The sequence below is a fragment of the Trichomycterus rosablanca genome, chromosome 1 (genome assembly GCF_030014385.1).
Source record: "Trichomycterus rosablanca isolate fTriRos1 chromosome 1, fTriRos1.hap1, whole genome shotgun sequence".
Classification (NCBI taxonomy): domain Eukaryota; kingdom Metazoa; phylum Chordata; class Actinopteri; order Siluriformes; family Trichomycteridae; genus Trichomycterus; species Trichomycterus rosablanca.
This window is the reverse complement of record NC_085988.1, coordinates 80,858,919-80,871,244: the sequence shown is the minus strand read 5'-3', so window position 1 is coordinate 80,871,244 and position 12,326 is coordinate 80,858,919. Positions and strand designations below refer to the sequence as shown.

The window sequence follows — 12,326 nt, the reverse complement described above, 5'->3', positions numbered from 1 at the left end:
ACACCAAGCCACCCAAATAGCAGGTGGTAATTGAAAGATGTTGACAGAAGAAACACACAAACAGCTACACTATCAACCGAAGCTTTCACCTTCTACACACTTGAGAAATTGCTCTCTAATTAACATTGCAAGCATTTCCATGTACTCAGACACAAACGCTATTTTTTTTTTTTAAACCCATTTTGAATTTTCTTAAAAATTGAGAACAGGCGCCCAGGTGGCGCAGCGGGATATTCCGCTAGCACACCAGCACAAGCTTCTGAACTCCTCAATTCGAAACTCGGTCGGCTGGGCGCCATCTAGTGGGCATAATTGGCAGTGCCTGCAGCAGATACTAATTGGCCACCGTATCTGCAGGGTGGAAGTCGGACTATGTGTGTGTGGGTGGGTCTTCATACGCTGTGTAAGGACCCTGATTGGCGGAAGAGACGCCTGTGCAGAATGCAGGGGCGAGAAGAGGAGGGCTGTAAAAGAGGGCTCGAAAGGGGCGTGTACAGTGACGTGCTCTCCTCGAATACAATCGGGTATCCCTCAGCAGCGGAAGACAAAATTGACTACGGGAGGAAAATGGGGAAAAAATGCATTAAATAAATAAATAAATAAGAAGGTCTGGTATCGGCTCTGCTGTCGGTTCTGTGCCAGTGTGAGGTTCTCCAAGTAGAGACTCAAAAAGTTTATTTAAAAAAAAAAAAAAACTATTTAAGCAGTTTTTGCTTTCGATGTCTTATAAAAAACACAACAGAAACAAGTTTTGTAGATTTATTATTTTACAGTTAGAAATCTGAGTTATAATTTACAGACAGATGAAACAGATCCGACGTGGGTGTGTGTTTGCAGTTGTTACTGCTGGCTGACTTTAGGTGGAACCCACTCGTGGATTTTCTTAGATGTGGTGGAAAATGGAACATAACATGAAGAGGTTCCGCTCAAGTTAAACTGGTGGACCTTGGCCAGGAACTTCTTAGGCTCTGGAGGATGAGTGGTGGGAGGATCATCAGTCATGCAGTGTAACCAGCGATGCCTGAAAAACAACAAACAATGTTTTATTCCTGATCTCTGATCCTAAAATCATTGTCCGAGGGATCTTCAAAAAGTTTCTGCACTTTTATATTTTGGTTGGAGATGGTGAGGGTGGGAGGAGGAGTAATCGGTCATGTCTGAGAGACGCCTGATTGGCCGGACTTAGCTCCATCTGATTTCCACCTTTTTGGACGCCCAAAGAAGCTTAAAGGGGAAGAAGATTTTTATGTGATGATGATGTGAAAGCAGAGCTGCATCTGTGGCTGATAGGATTAAAAAATTGGTACAACGATGTAGGGAAAAATGCATCAGAAAGTGACGATGTAGAAAAGTGATGTTCTTAATAAATAGAGTTTAAAAAGTGTGGAAACTTCTCGTAATCCTTGTAAAAGTGCTTCTGCTTTGTGGAATCAAGGTCCAGGCAGTCAAGTACAACATGTTACATTATCAGTAGTGATTTGCTTCGTTGGCAGATGCTCAATAACTAAAGCCCTACCTAATTCACAGCTGTGAAAATCGCGTAACGGACCGTGAAATGAGCCGCTTCCCGTGTAATATGCATTTTGCTGTGAAATTCATAGCTTATATAACATTTGCATTCGTGTAGCATTCAAGTGCCTCACGTTTACTGGTTAATCTGCACTATGAGGCATCCTAGAAATCCTACAGCAATCGCCATGTCAAAATGTCCAAGATGTGGAAGTGTAAAGCGGCTAAAAACACGACTCGGGTAACTGAGCTTGGAAAACCAACAACCAATTTTGTGGACGCAGTGGGGGCAGTGTAGCTTCCATTTATTCCATAATTTAATTTATGAGTTTAATTTAATGGTTGCCATGAAATGCTGCTTTTTTCTTTAAAAATCCAACGAGGTCTGTGAAATGAAGCTCATTTTAGCGTGAATTTAGGACGGCCCTATTAATAGGTGATTGTGTATGAGGTTGGTTTGTCCTATTAAAGCATCTTGTATACATAATTTGATCCTGTTGTTTGTGTTCGTATGCTTGATATACTCCAATGAGGAGCAGGATTCCAAAGAAGCACTGAGATTAATCCACCAAACAAACGACGTCCCACCGAACAATCCAACAATTCACCGAGCAAATTACCATTCTGCAGGAACCATACTGCCATCGACATCCCACAATGTCTTCTTGCCGTTCATCTCTGTGGTGTAGATGACCCATCTATGACGGCCTGGAACAGAGCACACAAATGATGATCTTATTAGAGCCTGGTAAAAACACATGCTGGAACCAGAGCTGGGATCTCGAATACATCGTATCAAGTCTCAGCTCTGCCTGCCGGCCGACTGGTCTGTAATTCAGATAGGGGTGGGATATTAAAAGCCGGATAGGGTCTCTCTCATAACTGATGCACTACGACCTCTGCTGGCTGACTGATGGCACCTGCACAGAGACGAGTAAAGAGTGCTCTCAGGGTGTGTCTCTCCGTACACAGTGCTGATCTGCACTGCACTCTTCAAAGTGTAGGTGACAAAATGCTGAGAAAATGCTGCTGCCCACATGTCGGAGGGGGCGTGTGTTAGCTTTGTTCTCCTCAATCAGAGCGGGGATTGGCATTGGTGGAGAGGAAGCATGATGCAAGCGGGCAATTGGACTTGCTAAAAGGGAGAAAAATGCATGAAGAAAATATTTTTTAAAAATCAACAGATTACCTAACACAACATTTATCTGTGTGTTGGTTCAAAGCATCACAGATCGGCATCATAAAAAGCATCTTTAATGTGCTAACAATACTGAGCTTGCTAAAAGCTGTAGTTTGTAGGTTTAGGTTAAGTTTGCAGTTGTAGTCTAACGTTAAGGTACTGTACTAGTAATCAAAAGGTCACTGGTTTAAGGCCCCATCACTGCTGGGTTGTCACTGTTGAGCTCTTAAGCAAGGCTCTTAACACACACAACTTCAAAAGATCTGTTTGCGATTTTAATGGATCACTGTAAGTGTTTTACTTACAAATCAACTAATGACAGTTTGTAATCCATTATTCATTCATTCATTGTCTATTTTACCACTGCTTCATCCTATTTAGGGTCGCAGTGGGTACAATTCACTGGGCAAAATGTAGGTAACACCCTGGACAGGTCACCAGTTCATCACAGGACAAACACACACATTCACAGCAGGGCAGTTTTAGTATCTCCGATAAACCTGACTACATGTCTTTGGACTGTGGGAGGAAACCGGAGCTCCCGGCGGAAACCCACGCAGACACGGGGAGAACATGCAAGCTTCACACAGAAAGGACCCCGACCGCTCCACCTGGGAATCAAACCCAAGACCTTCTCGGTGTGAGGCGACAGTGCTACCCACCGAGCCTCTGCTGTGATTGTTGTAATGCAAAATGTAAATTGTTAATCATTGTTTCTTGTGGCCTGGCGAGGAATTACAATTAGTAGGGATGTAACTATGCACCACAAGACTGTGTCAAGAGTCAAATCGATTTGAGATGTAAAATGAATTGATTTCACCTATTCACCTCGCCTGGTTGACATCACTACACAGAGTTGCCATGTTCGGGGTTTCCCAGCCAAATACATTTATGTGAGGATACTTTCTTTATTTGTATTATTCATTTATTTATTTAATGTGGGATTTGTTTTAAAATTTCACGTCGTTTTTTTTTTTTTTTTTACCTTAGAAAAAAGGGCATTCATTATTTACATAAATAAAAGATAAGCACAAATACAGTATTTTATTTTTTTAAGAAAAATAATAAAAGGAAACATAATTTGTCTTCAATTTAATTTTGTTTAAAAAAATCGGGGAAAAATCGTATCATGAACCCAGTATCGTGAATCACATCGCATTGTGGGTGGAGTGTATCGTTACATCCCTAACAAACACCAGCAGTAGTAAGCGTGATTTATTCAACCTTACCAAAGAAATATTGATTATCCTCATAATACTTGTTGCCATATTTGTCAACCCCGACCAGTGCTCCGGTCTTCACATCATTTACCCTGTTAAAAAAATACATAAATATGATAATATCGTTAATACGTTTATTTTATCGATGACTGGAAAAAATATGAGTGGTTCCTAACATCAAGTCAGTTTTATTAGTATAGAACGAGATGATTAATATTACTCAGCTTTTCATGTTGTGGCTGATTAGTGTAAAGTTGGCCGTTACAACTATTTGGCAGAATCTGCATCTGTAGCCGCTGTTGTCGGATTCTCCTCTTAATGATGCATCATACATTTTAAATAAAAGACCGATCTGCACTACAGGCAGGCCAGTCAAGCACACGGACTCTACACCTACGAAGCCACATTGTTTTGTTTTTACTGCATTTTGCAAGGTGTCCCAACATTTCTGGACCTAGGGATTATACACTGATCAGCCATAACATTAAAACCACCTCCTTGTTTCTACACTCACTGTTTATTTTATCAGCTCCACTTACCACATAGAAGCACTTTGTAGTTCTACAATTACTGACTGTAGTCCATCTGTTTCTCTACATACCTTTTTAGCCTGCTTTCACCCTGTTCTTTAATGGTCAGGACCACCAGAGGACCACCACAGAGCAGGTATTATTTAGGTGGTGGATCATTCTCAGTACTGCAGTGACACTGACATGGTGGTGGTGTGTTAGTGTGTGTTGTGCTGGTATGAGTGGATCAGACACAGCAGCGCTGCTGGAGTTTTTAAATACTGTGTCCACTCACTGTCCACTCTATTAGACACTCCTACCTAGTCGGTCCACCTTGTAGATGTAAAGTCAGAGACGATCGCTCATCTATTGCTGCTGTTTGAGTCGGTCATCTTCTAGACCAGGGGTGTCAAACTCACGGCCCGCGGGCCAGATCCGGCCCGCCGCGTCATTTGATCCGGCCCGCAAGAGGTTTAACGACTGTATGATTGTTGTTTTGGTTCGAGTCGTTACAGAGACGCGCTTATAATTTAATGCGCTCCTGCGCCTTTAAGAGACAAACGTGACATCGTAGTCATGGCAACTAACTTTAACCTTCGCTAAGGAGCCATGTGACTTTTACTGCAAAAGAACGCGGAGTAGCGTAGTTAGTAATGTAAACAATAATAAATAAATACAGATAATTATATTGCAGTATAATACCCAAGCATCGTCTGTAAGTAGTGGCGTTTATATTCTCAGTTGTTAGTAAATGTTTAGTGAGTATATCACAGCGCTTTAGTTACAAATTTACCGTAATTAAATACAATTGTTACTGTTACTATAGCAATTAGTATCTTTACACACAATTTTAACTCGTTATTTTACGTTTGGTTAAATCTCATATTGAACCAGATGTAACACTTGACTACAGCTGTGTGCTTTTACTGTATTAGGTTCTTTATTGTTTTTATTGTTTGTATTTTTACTTCCTTTTGATGCACACAGTGTATCACACAGCTGGGGAGCAAATAAAACCGACTGTATTCTGAAGAGAGCTGTCTGTCTGTCTGTCTGTCTGTCTGTCTAGCTGAGAAAGGGGGATAAACTATTAGTGAGGGTAGAATGATTGTCTTAAAAATACACTGTAAAATCCTAATCAAACTGCATCTTTCAAAACGCAGGCTGATTTTGTGACCTGCAAAGTGACGCATCCCGCCAGTAGATGATGTTACACATATTTACACATGATCCTAAAATGTACAAGAAGATAATTAAGAAAATTAAGCATAAGGAGGAAATTTAATGAAAGTGAAAACAAGTTTGTGCTTCAGGAAGAGAAAACGGTGCGTCTCTTGTGTTATGAGGCCGTGTCTGTGGTAAAGTAGAACAATATAAATGCAGAATTCAGCCTCCAAGAAAAATAGCAATGTGACTGCAATCACAGCAGGATACGTTACAATCGGCCCTTCGAGGGCCACAATAATGCTGATGTGGCCCTCGGTGAAAATGAGTTTGACACCCCTGTTCTAGACCTTCATCAGTGGACACAGGACGCTGCCCATGAGGCGCTGTTGCCTTGGTATTTTTAGTTGGTGGACTATTTTCAGTCCAGCAGTGACAGTGAGGTGTTTAAAAACTCCAGCAGCGCTGCTGTGTCTGATCCACTCATAACAGCACAACACACACTAACACACCACCACCATGTCAGTGTCACTGCAGTGCTGAGAATGATACACCACCCAAATAATACCTGCTCTGTGGTGGTCCTGACTATTGAAGAACAGCATGAAAGGGGGGTAACAAAGCATGCAGAGAAACAGATGGACTACAGTCAGTAATTGTACAACTACAAAGTGCTTCTATGTGGTAAATGGAGCTGATAACATGGACAGTGAGTAAATAGCCATTATCAAGCAGAAAAGGGAACAAAAGCAGTTTTTCTAACCAGTTTAACATCGAAATGATTATATCGTGATGTTTACCGTTCTGACTGTATCGCTCAGCTCTGGTGTTTAATACTGAACAGTCTAGTACCCTGTTAGCCTCTATGCTAAGCTAACCACAGAGGTCATTGCTGTTTATTTCATCTGTTCTCCTGTTTTGCGACATAAATTTCTCACTCTTTATTTTACATAACATTCTTTAGACTTTAATGTGTAAATATTTACCGGAAAAGCTGCAGAAGAAAACCTTTAACTCCACCGTGGCCGGTTATTTGGCCAACGGCTCTCCGAACTATGTGCACATACTCCGCCATAGCAGAGCGCCTTTGCTACAGCTACTGCTAATGCTTCTTCTTCTGCGTCTTCTCTGTTTTGTTGCTAATAAGAAACCTGAGAACCTCAGCGCCTCCAACTGATCTGGAGTGAGGAGCTGCAGGTCCCACTTCTAAATAAAAATCGCTTTACCCTGTACTTGTCTGCTTAACTAGGGTGACCATATTTTGGTTTTAAAAAAAGAGGACGCCTGGTTCGGGGAAGGAAGGGGGTTGGGGGTTATTTCATGAAAGATTTAATCTGACCAGTCAAACCAGCTGCTGACTCACAATCAGAGCCATAACAGGTAAGTTTATTACTCACATTAGAATGTTTAAGCAATATGGCACAATGAGAGTGGTGATGCATCCTTGATAATGTGGGTGAGCAAGAACAACATCTGGTTATATGGACTGTACTATATGGACTGTACTCTGCTAGATGTGAACATTTAAATGGAACAGTACTTGGGCTGCAGATGACGTTTCTCAAGTCCATAAGAATGCAAGTACAGAGAAGAGAACAGATTGAGGAAGCAACCAATAGCTGATCTGTTGCTGCACAGTTTGTGTTAGTCATCCTCTAGTCCTTCATCAGTGCAAAAACAGATTTTTATTCATAACTTCAGTAGCATTGAAAGTATTCAGCATATTAATAACTTCAATAGCTTTTAAAATATTCATCAAATTGCTCCAAAACAAGTTGTATTTTATTAAGTGTAACCCACATTACATACTACAACTCTTATACTGACACTTTTACCCTTTATTACATAATAATAAACAGGTTTTTTTCATAACTTCAGTAGCATTTAAAGTATTCAGCATATTAATAACTTCAATAGCTTTTAAAATATCCATCAAATTGCTCCAAAACAAGTTGTATTTCATCAAGTGTAACCCACATTACATACTACAACTCTTATACTGACACTTTTACCCTTTATTACATAATAAAAAACACTTACCTGGTGGACTATTCTAAGTAAAAAGAAGATTTTTTTTCCCTGTAGCTTTTTAATGTGACATATATCCTACATTTGTCTGAACAGTTTATAATCCTAAACTAACGTGTATGCACAAAACAAAAATGCTTCACTTCACATGTAGGGTTGCAACTAACGATTATTTTCCTAATCAATCTGGTGATTATGTTTTTGATTAATTGCTTAGTTGGATTATTTAAAATACAAAAACAGAAACAGTATTTACAAAAAAAAACCAATATTTAAATAAGTATTAAAACATCCACAACACTAGTATGATTTCCCTTCTTAATTTTGTTTAATCCAGCTGGCTGTTTAATTATTTTATGGCATATTAAATATCGCCATGTACCTCATGAAATAATGCTATTTCATGATTTTCACAGTAATTCAACCATTAAAAAAGAGCCACAGACACCTCTTGCACAATGAAGACTTAAATTAAATTAAAGACTGCAACATAACTTCAAGGAAGCTTTGTATTTTAGCTGCCCAGAATGACTTGGTTACAGTGTAAAATGTTTTACATGTACTGATAAATATGCAGAAATACTTAAAAAACCTCTTTGTTTACTTTGCAGGTGGAGAATGCAAAGTAAACTGTCTATAACCAACTATCTGCCTTTCTTACTCAGAATGACCTCCACGACCCGTACCAGTCTGGAAACAGCACTTGTAGCTGTTACTGAGAAGCTTCATGCAGCCAAAGCAGCCAAACTGTCATCGGTCCTCATTCTTCTTGACCTCTCTGCAGCCTTCGACACAGTGAATCACGGCATTTTCCTGTCCACTCTCTCCAACCTTGGAGTAACAGGTTCAGCATGGCAATGGATGGCCTCCTACCTTGAAGGGCGCTCCTACCAAGTGTCATGGAGGGGATCCATAACTCCCCCCCCATGCACTCTCTCAACCGGTGTTCCTCAGGGCTCTGTACTTGGCCCACTTCTTTTCTCAAACACTGCCACATCAGCCCACTGCTTCCACATCACACCACTGCTGCCACATCACCCCACTGCTGCGTTCTCTTCACTGGCTTCCTGTAGCTGCACGCATTTAGTTTAAAACACTGATGCTCGCCTACAAAGCCAAAAATGGACCAGCCCCAAGCTACCTTCGTGGTCTAATCAAACCCCGCTCTGTACCACACAACCTCCGAGCCACTAGTCTCGCTCCACTTGATCCTCCACCCAGGACTAGCATCAAGGCTCTTCTCTGTTCTAGCACCCAAGTGGTGGAATGAACTTCCTCAGCCTGTCCGAACATCTGAGTCTCTCGCTGTCTTTAAAAAACGACTAAAAACCTTCATCACCTCTTCACTTAAGCTGACTTGTACTTATTTACAAAAAAAAAAATTTCCATTAAAAAACAAAACAAAACACACTGGTTCTAACAGGTTTCAGCAGATTTGTGTTCTTTGACTGTTGTTTACTAAAACTTGAGAAATGAAATGTTTACTAAGGAAGCACTTCTGTAAGTCGCTCTGGATAAGAGCATCTGCTAAATGCAGAAAATGTAAATGTAAATGTAAGAATGCAGAGATGCTCTGAATTACTACCTAACTATTTGTGTTTTTCCCCCTTTTCCATTTATTCATTTACATTAGAATTTATATATATTTCCATTGATTAATTAAAACTAATTGCTTGATAATAATAATAATAACATATAATAAATACAATATACTGTATTCTAACTGATTTTACCTCCGTTTATAATGGATAGAAAAATTGAGGGATTGTTCTTTTTTCATTTTCTGTCATTCAATTAAATTTGATTGATGATGATAAAACATTTTTTAAAATAAATATGTTTGCATTGATTTTGCCTCCGTTTATGTCAGTATTATCACATGAATTGTTTGAATTAGACCATCATAGCAAATGTAATCAGAGTGATTCAGATATTTTTTATGATTAATGGTAATGTCTGAGGGGGTTGGGGGGTTCAAGACTGTAGTACATTAGAATTGTGTTTAAGCAACAGAACACGAGAGGAAGTGTGTTATCTCGAATAACATCACGGCTGTGATTTGGTCGCAGATCATCACAGCCGTGATGTTATTCGCAATAACACACGACCTTAAGTGTTCTATTGCTTTTATACAACAGTTTTTACAAAATAAATTAAAGAAGCCCTGAATTTCATATTGAATATGCTTTAATATTGACAATACCTTCTGGCAAAAAGTAGTTCCACAACGAATAAGTTGCTGCCTTAACACAGTAGGCTAAAAAAGGCTTATAGTTTAACACTACAAAGCAGACATCCCAAGTTGCAAAAACTCATTTCAGGGAGGTAAGAAGAAAAAGAAGAAAAAGGCAAGAACCTCCGAAGGGAAAAAAAAGAAATAAAAAACCTCTCGCACACACCAAAGAATTATGGGTGATAACAGAACTTTTAGGAGCTGCTAACTGGGCTATTAAGCTAACTGTTCACGTTACAAACACATTAATGTTCCCTACATAGTGCACTAGATTGTGTATCAGGTCACGGATTTATGTTCCCTACATAGTGCACTAGATTGTGTATCAGGTCACGGATTTATGTTCCCTACACAGTGCACTAGATAGTGAATTAGACAATTGGTTATGTTCCCTACACAGTGCACTAGATTGTATATCAGATAACGGATTTAAAACGCGATCGGGAATAAGGTCTGTGTCGCCTGCGTGCGCGTTTGTGTTCATGAAGCTTGTCGTTACTGGCAACGCGTCAGCGGAGTAATACAGTTGTGGTGTGAAAAGGCCGTGATGTTATCACCAATATCAGCACGGTTAGAACGCTTCTCAACCAATCAGATTGTAAGGTCGGAACTAACTGTTGTATTTGGTGATATAAAACTGTAAGTTAGTTAACGGTTAGAAGGTGGCAGTAAATACTTAGTGACTATATAAGATAATGAGGGTAGAATTACTAAGTGAATGTACATGTAACGGGTTGGAAGCATGAATGTGTGTGTGTGTGTGTGTGTGTGTGTGTGTTGCAAATAAATGTGCAGAGTTAAACAGATTCTCTCTCTGTCTGCAATCTCCTTCATCCAATATATCACAGAGACAGAGGGATTAACATTGTCTTGGATTAACATTATCTGTAGTTATGTTAATAGTATGTTAAAGTAACATTTAAAACATGTAAAAATGTTTTTGGGTATGTTCTTTAACTTGTATTAAATGTCTTGAGAATATTAAGAAAACTGACAAAAAACTGACAATAACGTTGAAGGAACGTTGTAATAAAACATTCATACAACCAAAATGGAACGTTAAGGGAACATTAAGAGGACTTTATTTAAAATGTTCTTAGAACATTCTAAGACAACGTTCCCAGAACATTAAATTATGGTTGCAAATGAGGTTTAGGTAACGTTCTATGAACGTTTTCATAACTTAAAAAAAAACGTTCTGAGAACATCAAGAAAACTGGACAAAATAACGCTGAGAGAACATTCCAATGCAACATTCCCACAACCAAAATGGAACGTTTGGGGAACGTTCTCAGAACGTAGTTTTGTTAGCTGGGTTGTCACCTATAAATAAAAATCCCTTTATTTTTTAGTTTCTTTGATGTATTGTACAATCGTATCAGCCGACTTATTAGGAGTGTTTTTAACCAAAGCAATAAGCCACGAGAGACCGTGCGTTACTGCGATTTTATCACGGGGAAGGTTGTTTTGCCACGATGCGAACCGGAGTCTTTCCCCGTGATAAAATCATAGCAGTAATGCACGGTCTCGAGTGGCTTATTGCTTTTATAAAACGGCGGTCAACATAAAATATAATAAAATACAACAATGTTCAATTTATAAATGTTTTTATTTACAAAAACACTTACATAAAGCATTCTTCCGCGACCCCAGGTAGTTCGTTAACTTTTCAGTGGCGTATTAATATGGAATGATGTGAGGTGGTCCTAGGTGTGCGTTTATCGGGGATTTTACAACGGCTTTGAACGCGGCTCAGCCAATCAGATTTTAGAACCGGAACTATCCGTTTTATAATTTATTTTGATTCACTTTAATTACTTGCTCCCATCAGTAGAAACCCAGCAGTAAGATGTGTCTTCTAGTGCTTGCTAAGCAATTTCCACAGAATGCAGCAGCATCACGGTGTTCACAAGAGCCTCTGTGTTAGTACGTGCACGTAAAAATCAGACTTATTTTAACAAAACAGATGCACTCCTACAAAGACCTAAAAACAAACCAATGCAAACACATACACACACAATAGCGAGTGCAGACTAGAAAAGCCCGGCCGGACGCATTTGTTTAGGTCTCAAAAAGAGGACATGTCCGGGAAAAAGAGGACGTATGGTCACCCTAGCTTTAACCATTTGATTGATCTTACTTTGAGTCTAAATACTTGGGTAAAAATAAGCTGCGTTTGAATAATATTGTTTGGCCAATATCGTCTCCCTGGTTGACGTGTTAAACTCTCTAATATTTGTAGATGACACTGTGGTTTTAAGTAAACAGGCTTTCTAACCTTTATGTCGACCTGAAAGCTAGCAGCTGACATATTATCCATTAAAGTTGCATCATTTCAACTGTTTGGTAGAGGGTCATTAAAAATACTGTGTGAACTAGTAAAAATATGAATTGTTGTTGTTATAGTCCAAAAAAAATACAAAATACAAAGAGATCATTTTAAAACATTATTTTCTTGGTGAGACCATTAAAGGGTTAATCAC

The 12,326-nt window shown here is 39.3% G+C and overlaps 1 protein-coding gene across 1 annotated transcript; it reads right to left on the bottom strand.

Annotated features, from left to right (window-relative positions):
• Window positions 1-745: 745 nt before the first annotated feature.
• On the bottom strand, window positions 746-6,688 carry ndufa12 (NADH:ubiquinone oxidoreductase subunit A12). Its single transcript, XM_063007039.1, has 4 exons — window positions 6,569-6,688; window positions 3,919-4,001; window positions 2,130-2,217; window positions 746-1,021 (listed from the first exon to the last, which is right to left on the bottom strand). Exons 1-4 carry the CDS (start codon window positions 6,655-6,657, stop codon window positions 841-843), a joined length of 441 nt encoding a protein of 146 aa, XP_062863109.1. The 5' UTR covers window positions 6,658-6,688; the 3' UTR covers window positions 746-840.
• Window positions 6,689-12,326: the final 5,638 nt, after the last annotated feature.

Bases quoted from the DNA above. Each gene is read 5' to 3' on its own strand.
- ndufa12 (XM_063007039.1), bottom strand. From the start codon at position 6,657: ATGGCGGAGTATGTGCACATAGTTCGGAGAGCCGTTGGCCAAATAACC. The intron at 2,218-3,918 runs GTAAGGTTGAAT...GCTCTGTTCCAG, and splicing joins GGATAATCAATATTTCTTTG to GCCGTCATAGATGGGTCATC. The intron at 1,022-2,129 runs GTAATTTGCTCG...GTTGTTTTTCAG, and splicing joins AGTATGGTTCCTGCAGAATG to GCATCGCTGGTTACACTGCA.